Raw genomic sequence first — 19,186 nt, 5'->3', positions numbered from 1 at the left:
CAGCTGTAGGTGCCTCAGTTCAGAGGCTGCAGCCATTTAAAAATATAGTTTGCTTGCAGCTTGCATCTTGCTGCTTGCGGCTTGCGGCTTGCATCTTGCGGCTTGCATCTTGCACCTTGCATCTTGCACCTTGCTGCTTGCATCTTGCGGCTTGCTGTTTGCGGCTTGCATCTTGCTGCTTGCATCTTGCTGCTTTCATCTTGCTGCTTGCGGCTTGCTGCTTGGTTCTTGCATCTTGCATCTTGCTGCTTGCATCTTGCTGCTTGCATCTTGCATCTTGCTGCTTGCATCTTGCTGCTTGCATCTTGCTGCTTGCATCTTGCATCTTGCTGCTTGCATCTTGCTGCTTGCATCTTGCTGCTTGCTGCTTGCATCTTGCTGCTTGCATCTTGCGGCTTGCTGCTTGCATCTTGCTACTTGCATCTTGCTGCTTGCATCTTGCTGCTTGCTGCTTGCATCTTGCGGCTTGCATCTTGCGGCTTGCTGCTTGCATCTTGCATCTTGCTGCTTGCATCTTGCTGCTTGCATCTTGCTGCTTGCTGCTTGCTGCTTGCTGCTTGCTGGCAGCCGGCGGGGGGGGGGAACCACTCGTCACTCACAATGAATTTTGTTGTTTCCTCCAAATCTGGGGAAAATGGGCCAAAGAAGAACGCTTTACGTTTTAGAATCTGAATCTGGATACATGTGTTGTGCTTCACACTTGGGGTCAGCGAGACTGCAGGTTTAAGCCTGTGTTTGCAGATCCCCACTTATGCTGCACAGGTTCTGTTCGAGATCAAAGCGTTTCAAAGCTCGGTGCACAGATCAGGAGAGGGTCTTAGGGGGGCAAGAGTGTTAAGATACACGCAATACCGGTATATAAATAGACTTACTTTCTTATAAGCACCTACAGCATAGATGAAAGTACAACAGTGCAGCTCTAGAAGACACTGATAAGAATATATGATAAGTTTTATATCTAATATATTATAACACGAATGGTCGTCCAGTGTTCACAGCTTTGTTTGATGGTTTGGTTTTGGCCCTGATTCTTCTTTAGTTCTGCAGTTTGAGGCCCAGAAACTCAAAACAAGAAGCTAAAAGCCTCTAAAGAGCAGCTTAAAAGCAGAAATGGAAAATATTTAGGGACATTTAGAACGAGGAAGTGAACTGCGACCTGCATCTTTTCCTCGTCTGCAGTTTGATTCTCGGAAACAATGTGTGTGAAGAACAACCCGCTGCTAATGAAAGTAATATTGCTTCCAGTAATGACCGCAAAGCATCTCTTCCCCTTTATCACAACAACAAAGTGTGCTAACTGACACAGGAGCATCTTTGCATGTTGTGCGTCACTTCATCGCACCGTTCCTCATTCTTCACAGTTAATTACAAAGAAACACCTGTGCCATCAGGACCCTCCTCCGCCGCTGAATACAGGCGTGAAGCGTAGAGAGGGGAGCGGAATGAAAGCACGTTAGATATAAAGTGCCGAGGCTCGGCTTGTAAATGCATTTTAGTTTCAAACAGAAACATTATTGTATATTTTCACATTCAAATTACAGCTCTGGCATGTTTTAAAGGAATGTTTGAAGACCTTTCGTCCAGTCGGCAAACTGGATTGACGAGGAGAAGCAGGTATAGAAGAAAAAAAGGTTGTGAAGATGTTTTTTCGACTTGCAGGAAGTTAACAAATGAGTCCAGTGGAACAGGTTTGTGTGTTTTTGTCTTGATGATGTCACACATTTCCGTAGACCAATCAGGATTGAGCATCTGATGACAGTCTCAACATAATGCTTATTTATTTTAATGCATGTGTGGTCACTTTGTATTATTATTTGATGTATTGTTTTTATGTATTATGTATTTCCGTGTTACATTAATGTCGTTTTTTTCCTTCATTTTCTTTAAATAATAAACTCTGATTAAACTTCATCCACACAGTTGTAATTATTATTATTATTAATAAATACACTAGTATGTTTTTTAATTTCTTATTTACTCAGATCTTGAATTGTTAAAGAAACAAAACCAGCCCATGAAGAAGTGAAGAGGCGACAGTGAAGCTAAACTCTGTAACAACTGTTATAGATCATCGCTGCCCTCTAGTGGCCGACTGCAGAACTGCAGAGGCATAAAATATAAATGCAGCCTCCTCTCTTCTCATATGTTCAGTTATTAAAGTCACTTTATCTTCAGTCAGTCTGCATGACTTGTCCTGTGTTACTTTGCTTTGTATACTTTTATGTTTGATGATTATATGTCATGAAAAACTGCTTTGAATTATGTTTTTATATTTGTTTTTTATTGCCACACAAGTCTGTTTCACACCACAGGGGATTAATAAACGTATTATTTTATTCTATTCTATAAGAAAACATCTCAGCACAAATGTAATTATTTAATAAAAACAAACTGAGCCTCTGTTATATTTCACTGAACTTTATTTTTCTTCAACAGGAGCATTTTCATAAATAACTTTACAGTTCGCAACGTTTCTCTCATCCAGAAGGTGTGTGTGTGTGTGTGTGTGTGTGTGTGTGTGTGTGTGTGTGTGTGTGTGTGTGTGTGTGTGTGTGTGTGTGTGTGTGTGTGTGTGTGTGTGTGTGTGTGTGTGTGTGTGGAGGTGATTGTCACAGTTGAATAACTAAACCTACAGATTTCCACTTGAGAACAAACCAACACACACTATGGAAGCCCAGAGGGGACTTTTCTTTAAATAATAATGTAAACTTGAAAATGTAATATCACACCAGTCTTTTGCATTTACATGTCAGCTCACTCTTTTGGTAAATGAAAATGCAATCTGTCAGTCATCTCATCGAGGCGGGTCTTCAGGTAGGACGTCACTTCCTCGTTCACCAACTGACCTGCGGAGAAAGTCGGGTCCCAGGTGACCTTTGGTGTCCCGTCTACAGATCGACGTCCTAACTGAAGACCCTCCTTGTGTTTACATTATCATGTTAATAAAGTCCTCTATGGGCTTCCACACTCCCACCGTTTGACAATCTTAGATGTATCAAAGTAAAACAGTTTTAAGGAGCAGAGAACAGGTGTTGCAGGAAGTGGAAGCTTTAAATCGTGTGATAATGATGATAACGCAGGTGGTGCACAGGTGACACTGCTTCAGCTCAGGTACGCAACTACGTCCAGGAGCTTCTCCACAAACAGTGGTGTCGGATCTCTCAGGTCTATAAAGTGACGTTTGGATAAAATAAGTCATCATCATGCAGTTGCATTTACTGCCATTTATACAGCATACAAATCTGTACACATCGATACAACTTCTACACACGGCTGCTGCTCGTACAACCATAAAGGGGAAATCCACACAAACAGAATTCACATGTGCAATATCCAAATGTTGGAGAGTAAACAAAGAAAGGTGTGATAATTGCATCACATGACCATATTTGGGGAATAAATGACTGAAGTCAATGGACCTGGTTACCTTTTGTTTACGATATAACAGATGGGCGACAAATTAAAACCTAAATAAATGTGTAGAAACAACAAATGCAGAGGTTTAAAAGTGATGTGAATCTTATACTGTGTAGTCACTCGATCTCAACACAACTTGGAGAGGTTGGAGAAACGTTCTCACAGCGGTATGAACCCGAAATAAACAGATTTTGTTGAGATGTTATTGCAATAAATGGATTAAAATGATGCCGAATTAACAGCGTCATGATGTCGATCTGTAGATAATCTGAATTGAAGCTCAGTCAGGTCTGTCCGCAGGACGACAAGCAAACTACTTTTAAAATGGTCGTTTTCTGAATGGAGTTTGGCTCAATCAGGGCTACGCTAACAGTGTAGCTCCATCAGCACGTCATCTCAATGAGGCATAAATCCCACCAGCGACACACAAACATCTACATAGTGTCTCTTTAAAAACTAGATTTAAACTCAGTATTATTGCGTAGCGGGAATTTCTCACTTGAGTTTAAAAAAAATGTAACTTGCATATTCGTGTAATTTGTTTAATTTGAGGAGTTTCTGCATCGACTTTGTATGTGATCATGCAACCGTGCTGTCCAGCTGCTGCAGGGACACAAACATTCACTGTATGCACTTTAACTCGTCACCCATCGGTGCATCTAAAGGAGATGACTGCTCCCGCACCACCCGCCTCTCTGCTGCTCAGCTTCTGGAGGAGCTCCAAGCTGAGCTGCACTTATAGAAATGACATGTGAATTCTATATTTGCGACGGACTTTCCTTTTAAGACCACCTGATACATCAAAGTCACTATTTCACAACACTTTATGGATCTGACATGCTGGTAACATTCATGTTTTACATGAGCATCATCAGAAAGGCATATGGCTCCATCAGTACACCACCTTCTACAGCCAGGACACATCCGGTCTAGTGTTTCCATCTGTGTCTGTCCTCCTGACTACACCCCCCCCCCCCCCCGAGCTCTCAGAGAACCAACTCACTGTTATCTGACTGTTACAGCATGCAAGCTTCAAACAATGTGTGTGTTCACGTGAGCCGTCGTTTCAGTGCAAATGGGTGAAGCTGGCACCTTTGTGTCCCCTGGCTTTGGAGCTGGGGCCAGCGTCCGGGGAGGTGGGGGCAGCGTCCGGGGAGGTGGGGGAGACCGGGACATCGAAGGACGGGTTGGGAATATGCAAAGCTGCTCGTTTGCTTTTCTTTGAACGAGTCTTGGTGTGACGTGGCGGAGAGGCGTCGCCTCGGGAGCTGGAGGTATGGCGGGTGCCGCCGCAGCTCGTGGACAGCTCCGGCGAGGGGTCAGAGTTCACCGCGGGGCTGCTGTCTGGGCAGCTGTGAGCTGCGGGAGGTTTCCCCTGAGGACACGAGGTGGACAGGAGAGGAGGGAGAGTGGCCGACTCCAGCAGACCTTTAGTTCCCTGCGTGCACTGGGGAGGGAAACAAGACAAGAAGTGATGAGACGTGAAGTTAACGGGGCGAACGGCCGGCTGTCGAATAAGCAACAGCTGTGCGAGATGAATCAGTCACGGGCAAGCTGGTAGTGCAAGAAGGAAGAGTCTGCACGTGTCATGCCAAAGATCTGCATGTGGATGACATCACACCTCGGGAATCAGAATGTGAAGATCAACATGAGCAATATTGTTTTTTATATTTAGTTTGGACTCAGGCGCCTGAGCAAGTTGAGCATTTTCATATATTAATAATTATTTTACTGTTTTCAGCAACTGACAAAAACAAAACAAAGTTCACACAGTTCTGGATCCTTTGAGTCGCTTCTCTTACTGCTAGAAGAGGAAAGTATTAGTTTAGGGTGAACTGTCCCTTTAAGATAATACTGACACAGTAAAGTGGAAACTATCTCTCTCTCACTCACTCACACACACACACACACACACACACACACACACACACACACACCTTGTAAAAAATGTTTTAATTAAAATAACACACTTCTCAGTGTTGTTACTTTAATTGCAGCACCTGTCTAACTGGTGGCGTTTGTTTTGCTCAGACCGCCAGACGGGCGGGGTTTACCACATCAGAGCAGGCGTCTGATAAGAAACAGTTTGTGACCCTTAAGTGTCTCTGGCGCAGTCTTTTTTTAATTATTTTTTAGAAATAATATCAATGGAGGAAAAATACAATGAAGAATGAGTTCACACAGATGATGGCTCGCACGGACAGAAATGTTTTATTATTATTATTTTACATTTCAGATAGAAATCTGTATAAAAACAGGATGGACAAACAAACATGTGATGAAGGCACGTGGGGAATGATTTGGCACTTTGACTTCACCTGCAGACGCACATTATTGTGAGACAGGAAGTGAACAACAGGAAGTGAACAACAAGGAACTTCTCTCACAGCTTCAGCAGCGAGTCACACACTTGCCAAACCGAACCCAACAAAATCAGTTTTAACACCGCAGCTTCAGCGGGCTTCCAGTCTCCTCCGTACGCACGAATAAAAAGAGCTTTTATAGCCGTCTTGTTCTTTTGGTTTAAACAAAGAGCCAGAACAGCAGCGACGCCAGCGCTCGGTGTGAGAGCCGTGTGGCTCAGACTGCGGCTCCTTCTGAACCACAGCTGTAAACAAAGGTCTCCACTTCCTACAACTCCTCCCTCGTCAAACACAGGACACAATACCGAGGTGGAGAAACAATAACATATAAAAATATATGGAGTAAATCTGTCGCTTGAACTAAACGTATGTTTATTTCCAGGAGGTAAATACGTCTTAGAACAAGTTTATATTTATAAAAGGATGGACTCTCATGTGTGTGTGTTAAAGACGAAGCTGCTGCCAGCAGTCAGCTTAGCTTAGCTTAGCTTAGCTTAGCTTAGCTTAGCTTAGCTTAGCTTAGCTTAGCTTAGCTTAGCTTAGCACAAGGAGCCAGCATCTGACACTTTGAGCAGTTTGTGCGACTGTTTCACCGTTTTAACATTTACTGTCAAAGGGTTCAACACACAGACATGAGCTTGATCAGATCTGTTTCCTCTACCGTACCATACAGGATCCCCCCCCCCCCCGAAACAAAATAATATTTCACCCTGTTTATGTGCACTTGTTTCCTTTCAGCTCTGTGTGTCTTGACTGCGTTTAGCTTTCAGTTACTGTCAGGCTCGTTTACCTTCTGCTTTGATCAACCGAGGGGAACGCTGCATCTCATTAAAACTCATTCAGACGATGCCGGCGTGCACTGAACCTGTCATACAGTACATGTGGGGATTAACCCAACAGGCAGCAGACAGACGCTGGGTGAGAGCTACAGCAGGCAACACGGCTTCTGTCAGGCAGAGGAAGAGTTTTGGTGGGAGCAGGGGGGTGCAGGCACAAGACAGGGGGGTTCCTGAAAGCCAAAAGCCAGCAGGGAAGATCCTCCTACCACGTTTATCTCGCTTTTAGTGGCCAGAGCGGGCAGCTCGATGTCCGCGCCGGCTGTCTGGACAGATTCTTCTGCGGGCAGGAAGCCTCGTCTGTCGATCAAGCTGACGGAGACAGAAGGATCCGAGTCAGAGGGTCAAACACGTCTCTTGCACATCTTTTACAACAATAAGCCACATTTAGCTTTTAGGGTTAGAGCCCGACAACTATTCCAACAATTAACTCATCACACGATGTCTGGTGTATTAATCACATGTGTCCCCGGTTGAGAACCTGACGACTGATCCTGCAGCGAGGACTTTAGGGAGGGTTCAGGGTTCAGACTGACCTGGGGGGCATGGGTCCACAGAGCACCGAGCAACAGTTGATGAAGATGTTTCTTTGACTGTAAGGGTTGGTGACATGTTCTCCACTCTTCCCCGACCACGAGCCTTTAATCTGGAACATAGAAAACATATTTATTTAAGTCTCTGCAACGTGATCGGATGTGGAAGTATTCATCAACTCCACACAATCGGAGGGAATAATTGCAAAGAGATGCTTTAAACTCTATTCAGATCTCATGTTCGTCATTTAATTAATATAATATTTTGTTTTATAAAATATCCTAAATTGTCTTTGACACTAAAAACCAGAAACGAAATCTCTGACTCACGTCTTCATTGGTGGTCAGGTTAGAAGCCACCAGGTACGTATGGAAGCCCGAGAGGCCCAAGATGGACCAGACGGAGAAGAAACATATCACCAGCTCCACCGCAGTGAAAGGTGGAGTCAAGGAGAGCGTCGGTACATTGGAGGAGGGAGAAACAAATACAACACACCGACAGATAGACTTTTGTGATTAAAGGATATCTGCCTGGACTCTCCTGCAGAGCAAACACCAGACCCTTCCCACCTTGAGCCCCTGAAAGAGACGAACAAACAACCCGTGCGTTACATTCAAAGACGATATTGAGGTTCATGATTCATCGACACACAAGTCAGAAACAATCCTACCGCTGGAAATCTAATATTATTAGTGTAGCCTCATCTTTATCTGCAACTGTGCACAGATACCGGCTTTAAACACAACGAATAATGAAGAAAAGGAAAGTTCTGCAGCATTTAAAACTTGTCAACGTTATGAATGAAGCCACGGCTCTACAAATACCACGGACACAAGAGGAAAGTGTGCAGCTCGTCTGTGTGATGTGGGAATAATAACACAAATAAACTTATTCTAACGCTTCAGAGTGCAGGGGCAGTGGATGAAATAACATTTGAACACTCTGGCGAGTTTCTTATCAGACATCTAACCTGCTCTGCTGTGGTTAAACCCCGCCCGTCTGGCGGTGCAGGCGAGACAAAACAAACACCAGCAGTCACTGGCGGGTGTTTGCCGTTATTATCAGTAAGATTGTGGCTGTTTATCGACCACGAAACACCCGTTAACCAGAAGGAAACACACATACTCAGAGCCAGATGTGTGGTCACACAGCCGAAGATGAACGCCGTCAGGAAGGAGAGCGACACGATGAAGGTGTAGAAGAAACGGTAGTTGCGTTTTCCCACACAGTTGCCCACCCACGGGCAGTGGTGGTCGAAGCGCTCTGAAAGAGAAACTCACGTCAGACTCTCGTGATGGGATTCTGTTCGCCAAGGTCCTCCATTTATTATTCATCACGTGTAAATGTCAGCGTGTCGACGTGCGTCCACAGCTCACCCACACAGTTGTCACAGAGGCTGCAGTGGGAGGTGCGCGGGGGCCGGAACATCTTGCAGGTGAAGCAGTACTTGAGCTTCACCACCTGCTGGTTGATGACCACCTCCTTGGTGCGCGGCGGCGGTCGGTAGCTGGTGTTTCCAGTGTTGTCTGCAGAGGAGAGGAAGAAGACTAAGATTCACTGATGAGTTCATCTCAAGTGAGAACGTTGACCCAAAGATCACAAACGCATATTTACCTGAAGAGCTATTTATCAATCTGGATTGTTTTTGGAGCGAGTTGCCGAGTGTTGGAGGAGTCTGCCGTAGAGATGGAGCTAACGGACGCTGTGCCTTTTTAAATTGACTTTAAATGCGATCAGTTACATTCAGAGGCAAACTAAATGTCGGAAGCATTTCCTTAAAGACAGGGTGCTAGGTAGATGTTCAATACCTATGTCAGCGTCTCTGCTTCAGCTGAACAGCAGTACAGTCGTGTAAGATGAACACGTTACATCATCACTGCCTAAACTTTGGTCATGAGTTCACATGAGCCAACCTCAGACCCGGAGGTCATTATATGCATGTAAAGGAAAGATATTAAATAACTGATGAGCCGCTTTGAACTGTGGGGAAAGTAGGACAAGCTGAGGGACAGCAAATCTTCTGGCACTTCTGATGTGACATTTATTACACACGAGTCCTTAATGTGTCGAAGGATTCATCGTCGTTTAAATGTAACTGGCAACAGAATAACTCGTGATGTTCCTCAGAAATTGCATTATGTTCCAGTTTCAGAGTAAAACAGCCGACGGCAGCAGAACAACGGCTTCACTCTCAACCGTGATCTGTGCTATGAAGCCAAATAAACCCGGTGAAAGATCTTATGACAGTGACACAAATAGTATATCCTTGAAGTTTGACATAATTGAATGCCACGGAGTAGAAGGTAACTTATAAAGAAATGAGTTGAGCATCTGAAAGGACACATGGAGAACTCTAGTGCTCTAAACTCTGGGCCATGAACTGGCAGGAGGCAACAGTGGACACTTAAAAACTGTAACTCATAAGGACCTGGATGTAAAAGGGCTGCAACTAGCGCTTATTTTTATTATTGTTTATTATTTTCTGCATTAATTGATTAATCGTTTTGTTTATAAAATGTCAGAAAATAGTCAAACATGTCCAGTCAAGCAGGAAGTGTCCATATTTGAAAGGCTGAAAACAGTATTATGTGACATTTCTGCCTGAAAAATGACTTCAAAATCAAAATAGTTGGTGATTATTTTTAGTATTTTAGTAAAAAGCACTTGAGAAAACCAGATTTCTGACCCGACTTGACTGAGTTGGCCCTTACCGATCTGTTTCTCAATGTCTGCAGCCTCATCAGGTGTTGCTCTGGGAAGGATGCCGGGGTCAGTGAGGCTGGTCTGGAGCAATGTGATGACCACAAATACAAAGAGGCCTCCTCCAATCACAGGTATGCAGCTCGTCAGGTGTTTGACCAGGAAGGGACAGCTGTGATGTGGGGCGGCCACAGACAGACAGAGGAGGAATTACTAAAACATGCAGAAGAAATCAAAAGGAATTGGGAGAGGATAGACACAAAGCCCTGTCTCATATAAACTGAGACTATTTTTTTTCACCCACCAGGGGATCTAGTTTTAATTAACATCCAGTGCCTTTAAATACCATCTGAAATCCATAGAGACAAAGCATACTTTTAACTACACTGTGATGAGAAACATGCCATGTTCATCAAGTCTTACTATAAACAGCTGCAAGGTTATTTCAATGTTTTATGTACAACAAAAACATTGTATGGCTAAATGGAAATGGAAATCCTTGCCAGACTACATTATGAAATCTGACCTTTCTAAGATTATTTGCGTTTAAGTAAATAAATTGCTAAAGTGAAACAGGAATAAGGCCATTTTATGAATCAGCAAGACTTGCTCTACTGTTCGGCGTAGATATAATACATCAGACAGCAATACATTTAATAAAATGTTCATTTATACAGCTAGTTTGCCTCATATGTTGTGTGCGCTTGCATGTATTGAAATGTCGCCTGAACTCACAGGTGATATGACAGAATCGTTGACCTAATATGAAACACAAACTCACTCAAATATAAAGAATAATCCACTTGTGATGAGAATAAGGCCCAGGGTGAGGGGCAGGACCCCACTCTGCCGGGCCACTATGATCCGTCCATCGCAGTAGAAACGGTTCTTTCCGGGGAACACTCGCCACTTTCTCCTCGGTGTTTTCGGCTCCTCTTTCTTGTCACTGTCGTGTCCGTGATGGGGTGTCGGGATTGGGGTTGGCGTCGGAAGTGCCCGGGGGTCGATTTGTTGATACTCGCAGCTTTTCATGGTTTATAACGAAGTTTTAATGCTTTGTCCCAATTCGGAGAACCGGGGCATTTGACCAACGGTCGACAGCATCACCGACGCCCCTGTTTGAGGCAGCTGGACGGAGCACACGTCGTCTTTCCGCGGAGAAAACAGGCTAACCCTAGACTATGGGTATCTAGTTGTAAATAACCCGAAACACCAGTGCTCGAAATTACATCCCAGGTACTTTCCATATCTCTTCACTTATTCCTGTTTACGTTTCCAGAAAGTCTTCAGCCGTTGACAAACTGGTGACCGTTAGCTTGTTAGCTTGTTAGCATCAGACTAGCCAAGTCCGCCAGCTGCGGACTATTTAATATCAGTAAACCCAAAACACCGTTACCTCTGCTAGCTTGTTAGCTTGTTAGCTTGCTCGTATCATATTAGCAAACATGTTTCTAACATCCAGATGTCCTATATGTTTAAATTAAGAGGAGCGCTAAAACTTCGTATTTTTTTATTTTATGAATATTGCAAAATAATCCCGTTAAATAGTATTGGTTAGCTAAAGTGTCTTAAAAACGCCCGGTCAAAAGTTAACACGAAGAAAATGTGTATTTCCGGTGTCTTTCAAAATAAAAAACATTAAAACATTACATTTTAGGTATGATTCGTACAGAAATTAATTTAAATACGTCTCGCACTTTCATTATTATATTTTTTACCATAAATATAAAACGTCTCCAAATTGTCAAAGTTTGTCAAAAATTGCCAAAGCGTACAATATCCGGTAAATGAACACACTGTAAAGATGTATAAGGCAAAGTACAAAAAAAAGATATAGATAAGATATAGTCTTTTTTGTCGGATTCATCAATTATGATAAACGATCTGAAGTGTCAACAATGTTTTATTAGCCATAGGCCTACTACTAGTAATAGTATTTTAATAGTAGAAGTAGCGTTTCCTTGATGTAATTGTATTGAAATTTGCAAGTTATTCATATATAGGCTTAGTGGATGCATAATCCAGGACAACTGAACTGAATTGAATTTAAACTGCCTTTTTTATTGACATATCTTTTTTTTTTTAAAGGAAATATGACATATATACATAAATAACATATGCACAGCCTCATCAGTTGGCATCATATCTGATAACTTTGATTTTGTAGCTGTCAGGAAATGCATTCCTTATTATTTTAGCCTGGAAGATTGTTGCATAATATGAAATTCTCACAATCATTGCTGTTTTCTCTGCCTGCACCTCATTCACATCTGCAAAAAAATAATATTAAGTAGGCCTATTAATTCATTTGTAACAAGACTGTCAATGATTTTAATGTATGCAATGAATTCATTCTCATCAATAATCACCAAAGACAAAAAGTAAAATAGTATATACGTTATTCGTTGATTACCAGACGAAACATTTGATGGGAAAAATTGATGTAACACTTTTAATTATTGTGGGATGCAGGATGTATTATAAGCACAGTATGATATCATCATTACAGACCTGATTACATCATCTATTTCTAAAAAATGTTTGTTTTTTCATCTCCTTATTGTCCAAAGCTATACACTGTAAACATCTTTCTTCTTCGTGTGCTTTTTTTCTGGTCAAATAAATCTGTTCCAGCAAAAGAAAGAAGTGTGTCATTGCATTATTCATGTATTATAATGAGTGGTGTTGGGAATGTGAGAGGAGACAATAAGGGCCACACATATTGTGAGCTGCACTGTATAAATACTGAGACTGATGGGTGAGAAGAAGAGATGAGGAAGGCAGGTGACATTGAAAGACAGGAAGAGGATGCAGGATGCACAATAAAGGCAGAACCACCTCTGTGGAATAGTGCAACCCATTCCTCTCTGGAGACTAAATGATTTACCCACATTGTAAATATATTTCTGGAAATCTATGAATCAAATGATTTTATCTGCACATATTTTGAGGCAGTATGAATTTCATACTCAATGACCTAAACTGAAATAATAGCGGACTTGGCAGCTGCAATTGTTCTGCCAATAATGCATCCACTCCTTAACACTCAGTAAGGACACAAATCAAACTGTGATAATGAATAAACAGTGTTATCAGCCGTCACTTTATTTGATCAACTTTCACTTGACCGAGTGATTTTGACACCAGACATAAACTTTTCTGAATTAAATTAAATTAAATTATAACAACACATTCGTAAAACTGTCTGAAATGCTTGAGACACATTGATAAAGAACACCAAAGAGTCCACCTTCAGAAATATTGAGAGATTATTCCAGGAAATCTGCAGATTTAAGGAAAGTTTCCACCGAATCTATGAAAGCATTGATGACTCAGTGAGACTTCAGATGATTTATCTTCATTGATGAATCTGACCAAGAAGATGATATCGTTTTTAAACAGTAGACTACTTTGCCTTAGAAATCATTAGCCTACAATGTCAATTATAGCTTTCGATTTTGCCGTGCGCGCTCCAGCGAACACCGGAAATTGTGTCAAAATAAAAGTGTGTTATGAAAATGTTTCAACTAATGGTCAGATCTCAAATGTTATTATTATTATTATTATTATTATTATTATTATTATTACTATTATTATTATTATTATTATTATTATAGATAAGGATACCCAGCAGTATTAGATAGTAACTAAAAACCGGCTGCAACATTAATGCATCACTAATTATAGTCAAGCAATATAATTCATATGATTTTGAAATGGGCCATTCTGCAAATTGAGTATGTTTTCTTTTGGTACTTTAAGTAGGCCTATATCATAAATATTTACATTTTGTATTACATTTGACTACATATGCAAAGTAATGAGTAACTAAAGTAAAAAATACAATATGTGTCCCAAAAATATAGTGGCGTAGAAGAAAAACTGTACTTAAGAAGGCCTACAATACTTGAGTAAATGCACTTAGATGCATTCCACCACTGAATATGAATAAGATGACATTCTCTACTAAGTGCTACGTGATTTAAATACATACACAGTGAGTTGTTACCATTGTAAAAACATAAAATACATAATTTAGGTTAAAAAAAGAATCTGTTAATTTAGCTCGGGTTTTATTTTGGAAGTCCAAACCGGAAGTCCAGCCTCTTTTTGTAGCTACCTGGTGCTTTTCCTCCACCTTGACGCTCAGGTACGGATTTGGTCGAAAACTTTCCTGAAACTGAGGTTTTTTTCTCGCGGAGTTCATACATGGGACGTTCACACGGGGATTAAACACAGAAATGTTTAATGTGAGGTGGCGGAGACAACTTTAAAGTCGGAAGTCGGTGGACGCACCGTGTACGCTGTGAGTAAGTTCAGTGAGTCCTCTAATGGAGGAACGAGTCGCGATGACAAGTCGCCATGAAAGTGAAAATAATTAGTATACACTAAAATGCTTGAGGCTTAAAGTGTTAAACGGTAAAGTAAATGTAAAAATGTAAAAATATTAATTTCACGTGTTTGTTATAACTACATGTTATGACTGCAGTAAACATTCGTCCCAACATGTCACGGACCGCCAGACACTATTCGTAAATATGTTAATTTAACACTTATTATGTTTACAATATGTATGTATACCCGGTGAAACAAAAACGATGACAACTTTAGATTCAATAAGACTTTTTCTTGAATTCGGCATTCACAGGACCTACAAGCAGGTGCATGCTTAACTTACTCTAATAAAAGAAATGGCGTTTTTACATAGATTTGCTGTCATCAAGCTGGCAAGGGTGGCTTCAAATTCAAAGATTTTTTAATTGAATTTGGTGTAATTGCTGTGTTGATTCAGCGTCACAGTGTAAACACAGGATATGGGTTTGTGGATGTATGGAATATATTTTTTTGACCTTTCTATTTAATATTTTGACCTCATTTAACAGTTGCAATGAAACGTTTTTAGTTACATTTTAGAAATCCCCATTACATCATACAGTTTGTTGTTTATTGGCTTTGCCTGTGTGCTTATACATCGTCCAGAGAACCTGTTGGGTTACTTTACCTGCCACCTGGGGATAGTAGTTTCACATTTGTTTTGAAGGGAGATGCCATCACGTTGCCTCAAGTGATTTTAGGTTTTGCAAGCTTTGATAACTGACTACAGTTTTGTAATTGTGTTTGAGAGAGAGATTTTTATTTATTTTCCATCTACTGACTCTACTCTTTCATAATCTCTAACATAGCACATACACATTGACTTGTTTAGTGATGCCATTTCAACACTGTCTCACCTTTTACTTACACCTAAATTGACTTCATTTTCTCTGTTGCTTGTGCAGATCTTGGAGGCAGTAAGTCATGTCCACCGGCAGCACTGGCAGCCTGAGACACAGCTCAGCAGGACCCGGCGGCTCCAGGCATGGACGCAGCCGGAGCAGCAGCCAGAGGTCGTCCTACGAGGAGCGCTGTGTGGACCCGGTGGAAGACAGGCTCCCGACCCCGGAGCCAAAGACGGTCCACAAAGCTCACCTGAAAGAAGCTAATGGGAAAGAGTCCGAGACCATCGGCTTCATTCCCGGCTCAGCTGACCCTCCCTCCGCGACACAAACCTGCAATCCCTGCGCTCCTCCGAGCAGCTGCAGGAGCTTTGTGTGCAGCGTGCTCACCTGCGGCCTGTACAGGGTCTGCCAGCGCTCCATCCTCGCCCCGTTCCTCGCGCCCAACGAGAGCTCCCCGGACGAACCAGAGCGGGTGAGCCTCCGGTCTGTGAACGCAGGAGACAACACAGAAGAGGACGGCGTAGACTGGCTCGGGGACGTCCGCATCGCAGGAGTCAAAGTCGACACTGCAAGAGAGTATTTAAACGTTGAATCTAAATCTACATCTTATGTGCCTCCACCTGGGAGTCGAGCACAGGCCAGCCTCGCGTCCCTGCACGAGTCCATGAGGTTTGACGACTGGGAGGACGGAGACGAGAACTTGGACTCTCTGATTACGAAGAAGCTGCTGGAGCTCTACTCGGAGTATCAGATCGAAGAGTTGGCCAGGTGCACGTCAGACTCTGTGTTTCTGAAGAAGAGCAAGGCCATCAACCAGCTCATCAACTCGCTGGCGGAGGAGCACAAAATGGGCGAGCAGGAGGCCGAGTGTCGGCTGGTGCGCGGCATCATCCGCATCAGCACCCGGAAGAGCGCGAGGAGGAAGCCGATCGCCTCCAGGGTGGAGAGGACGCTGTCGGACAGCGGGAACGAGACGATGAGGGAGAGCGACTCCTTTTCATTCAGCAACAACAGTAAGTTTTCACGTCTTAACTCTGAAACCACAAATACTTGCTTCTCCGCCAGCATCACGCTCTTTTTGTTTCCTCAAGATGACTACAAATCAAATCCAAACATCCAAATATCAGAACTGACCTCGTCTGACAAGTGTGCCAGAGAGATGTGGAGGACCAACGGAGGTAAGACACAAACACTTCACGCTGTAATGTAATGTTCCCGTCTGGTGTTGCATAACTGGTATAACGGGAAGTCCATCGTGCATGTGCCAGCGGTGCTTTGACTTCCTCCTAAATTCTGATTCAACCTTTAACGTCCACAGAAATCTGAATTTCTAAAGGTATTAAAATGATTTTAGTTTTGCCAGATGATGCAATAAAATCAACTTATTATATGTTTTACTTTGTTACCTTTGTGCCTCACTTTTAAAAAGTTGTGTGCATCAAAAAACTGCCTTTGAAATATTATATATTAACATATTTCAGTCAAAATGTTCAGTTTCAGAATGTTTACCTCTTAAATGCGAAGTGTGTTTACATAATGATCAAAAAATAAAAATAAAAAAGAGCCAAATGAGGACACAAGGGTTAATTTAATCACACGACGTCTCTACATGCAGGTTCAGGGCCGTTTGATTCGTTCATTAGTATCATCAGTATCTAACAGCATTAACATAATAACATTCGTTATTCTGATTCTTAAAGGTGCCTCGTGTTTATATTCAGCGTTCCTCACTGAAGCACACGTGTAGCCTTTACATGTGCATTAGAACAGTGTCTGACTCCAGTGCACTGGATTAAATGAGTGCATCGCAGGGTTGCTAATGTGCTTAATGTGCGATACGCCGCACGAGCAAGCTTACATCTCCAGGTGCAGCCGGGAAGGCAGTGAGCAGAATTAACCTTTTTTTGTCCCGTCTTATTTTGTAGGTCGTGCCTCGAGTTCTCCAACAGCCTGCTCTCCCTCTCACTCAGACACTACTTCTTCAGGTGTGCCTCTAATGTGCACCTCTGTGAGAACATGAGTCCTGCTGCACACTGACGATCTACGCTTGAATTATTATTTGTCACGCTGTGTCCACAAGGTCGGGACGTTGAAAGGCGACTTGCACAGGAGTCTCTGGCTGAGCCGAGCTCTTTGTGCAGACCACGGCTTTGCTGTGGAAAAAGGGAAATGTGAGAACGTCACATTGTCTGAAGGACCTCCGTGAACTCAGGGCTCTGCGTGTAGATCTGTGTGCTCGGTAAATATTATGTGTGTATTTGAAGGATTGCTTGATTGAGGGCAGAGACCTCCAGCAGCTCTTTATTGCGTCACGATGAACCGTCCCTTCGTCCTTGAAGGAAGTTCTGTTCATGAAACCTGACTCATCGCTCTCGTTCCGCTAAAGGATTTCACATTTCATCATCTTGTCATCGTCGTAGATTTGATTTTTAAACTGTAATTAATGTTTTGTCAGTGGTTATGTATCACAAATGTACAGTCAGTGATTCCAGATGAATAATCAGAAGTTATAGGATATAGTAAAACTTTTCAGGAAGAAAAAAGCAGATTTATATGATCGCTTAAATCCTGTAATTGTAGTTTCTTTCACGCTGTAAATAAGGAATGGCTTATGAAACATTCACGCATTTGTTTTCTTGCGGGGAGTTACACGCGACCGCATAAAGTCTGGAAACATGTGGAAACTTTCATCTGGCTCACCTCTAAAGAGCACCAATCCACACGTTATATTTAGTTTGTTTATTACGTACAGAAAACTTTAAAAACCGACACGTTTAGGTTTTTCAGGGAGTTGTGAAGCAGACTTTTTCTCGGCCACAGTTTCACGTCTTCACACTTATGTTGCGTTGGGGTCATTACTTCCGTGTCTAAATAATCTGGTTTACTGCGGCAGTTTGAACCCAAAATAAACAAATTTAATTACAATAAACAGATCACAATGATGCCGATGTAACTTCAACATGATGCCGACTTGTAAAAAGTCTGAGTTGATGCTTTGTCAGTTCTGTCCGCAAGACGAGAAGCCGACCGCTTAAAATTCTTGTTTTCTGAATGTAGTTTGGTTCAATCAGGGCTATGCTAACCTTGTAGCTGCTCCACCAACACTCAAAATAACATCAGGCATGAATACGGCTGCGATGTTATTGTTTATACACAAATATGTATTTACTGTTTAACTTTAAGATAATATTTAAGATGTTTATTATTGATTACATTGAATCTGAATGGTAATAAAGCTTTCGAGACGCAGCGTCACAGATTTCTCGCTTTAGCGTAATGACGTCTTTGCACCACAATCGACGCTAATCAGAAAGACGAGGTCTACTTACTACAAACTGTAAACTGTTTTTCTATTGTGCGGTTTATGATGTCCGAACGATGTGGAGTGTGATTGTTCTCCTTTAATCATAACATTATTCGTGTAATAACGTGAAGCTGTTTGTTGACGTCCTTGTAACTCGAGTTGTGAACGGTTATGAAAGCTGGTGTGAACTGCAGCTGGACTTCAGCTTGTATCTTGTAACTATAACTTATTCGTGACATTATTCCAGGCTGACTCATGAAGTGGAAGTCTTGTTTTCTTACCCCGTGTTTGCTCCTGGGTGCTGATGGGAATTTGGCCAGCTGACTCAGTGGAATTTATTCTGCTCTGTGCTTCTTATCAGCATTCGCTAATGGAGCCTATTGTAGCCTGAAGTGAACACTACACGAGCAGCTGACACACCAACACTGAACGTAGGATCCCACTCTCACAGCATCGATCCTCTCGAGCCCCATTTCAATTCTAAGTATAAAGAAACGACTATTGTAACGTCCTTTGAATGACTTTAATAACTACACGTGTATTCTTCGTGTGGCCGCGGGGTGGTTGTAATGACATGATGTGAAACTGCTCTGGTTTTGATCAGGAAGCAGAAATGCAACTATGACGAAGTGATTAATGTGTGTGTGTGTGTAAACATATAATATAAACTGTAACTTCTTATTTCACTGGACAGCTTGAGTTGTCTGCTTTTAGATTCGATGTTCTCAGAAGAAAGCTCTCGCTGTTAAAACTCTTTTAACTGACGTCTCGTTGTAAAAACAATAAAGTGAAAGAAGTGAAAGAAGAAATTGT

At 42.2% G+C, this 19,186-nt stretch overlaps 2 protein-coding genes across 3 annotated transcripts; one reads left to right on the top strand and one right to left on the bottom strand.

Annotated features, from left to right (window-relative positions):
* Nucleotides 1–2,402: 2,402 nt before the first annotated feature.
* Nucleotides 2,403–11,464, bottom strand: zdhhc18b (zDHHC palmitoyltransferase 18b). The gene is made up of 9 exons (XM_029443307.1): nucleotides 10,632–11,464; nucleotides 9,862–10,022; nucleotides 8,527–8,676; nucleotides 8,276–8,413; nucleotides 7,677–7,728; nucleotides 7,480–7,582; nucleotides 7,153–7,262; nucleotides 6,826–6,928; nucleotides 2,403–4,864 (listed from the first exon to the last, which is right to left on the bottom strand). The coding sequence occupies exons 1-9, from the start codon at nucleotides 10,880–10,882 to the stop codon at nucleotides 4,484–4,486; spliced, it is 1,449 nt and encodes a 482-aa protein (XP_029299167.1). The 5' UTR covers nucleotides 10,883–11,464; the 3' UTR covers nucleotides 2,403–4,483.
* Nucleotides 11,465–13,970: 2,506 nt separating this feature from the next.
* kdf1b (keratinocyte differentiation factor 1b) lies at nucleotides 13,971–19,170 on the top strand. 2 transcript variants are annotated; one of them, XM_029442566.1, is made up of 4 exons: nucleotides 13,971–14,156; nucleotides 15,130–16,082; nucleotides 16,161–16,247; nucleotides 16,995–19,170. In XM_029442566.1, exons 2-4 carry the CDS (start codon nucleotides 15,149–15,151, stop codon nucleotides 17,087–17,089), a joined length of 1,116 nt encoding a protein of 371 aa, XP_029298426.1. In that variant the 5' UTR covers nucleotides 13,971–14,156; nucleotides 15,130–15,148; the 3' UTR covers nucleotides 17,090–19,170. The 2 variants fall into 2 exon arrangements, with proteins under 2 accessions (XP_029298426.1, XP_029298427.1); XM_029442567.1 differs by having other exon boundaries at nucleotides 13,971–14,160.
* Nucleotides 19,171–19,186: the final 16 nt, after the last annotated feature.

The sequence above is a fragment of the Cottoperca gobio genome, chromosome 11, assembly GCF_900634415.1.
Source record: "Cottoperca gobio chromosome 11, fCotGob3.1, whole genome shotgun sequence".
Taxonomy (NCBI): Eukaryota; Metazoa; Chordata; class Actinopteri; order Perciformes; family Bovichtidae; genus Cottoperca; species Cottoperca gobio.
This window is presented reverse-complemented; position numbering and strand designations above follow the sequence as displayed.

What these genes read in the sequence shown, in the direction of transcription:
- kdf1b (XM_029442566.1), top strand. Translation starts at nt 15,149, where the DNA reads ATGTCCACCGGCAGCACTGGCAGCCTGAGACACAGCTCAGCAGGACCC. An exon ending in CTTTTCATTCAGCAACAACA is followed by an intron (nt 16,083 to 16,160) that starts GTAAGTTTTCAC and finishes TGTTTCCTCAAG; the next exon opens with ATGACTACAAATCAAATCCA. An exon ending in GATGTGGAGGACCAACGGAG is followed by an intron (nt 16,248 to 16,994) that starts GTAAGACACAAA and finishes CTTATTTTGTAG; the next exon opens with GTCGTGCCTCGAGTTCTCCA.
- zdhhc18b (XM_029443307.1), bottom strand. Translation starts at nt 10,882, where the DNA reads ATGAAAAGCTGCGAGTATCAACAAATCGACCCCCGGGCACTTCCGACG. An exon ending in AGACATTGAGAAACAGATCG is followed by an intron (nt 8,677 to 9,861) that starts GTAAGGGCCAAC and finishes TCTCCTCTGCAG; the next exon opens with ACAACACTGGAAACACCAGC. An exon ending in TGTGGACCCATGCCCCCCAG is followed by an intron (nt 6,929 to 7,152) that starts GTCAGTCTGAAC and finishes TGTCTCCGTCAG; the next exon opens with CTTGATCGACAGACGAGGCT.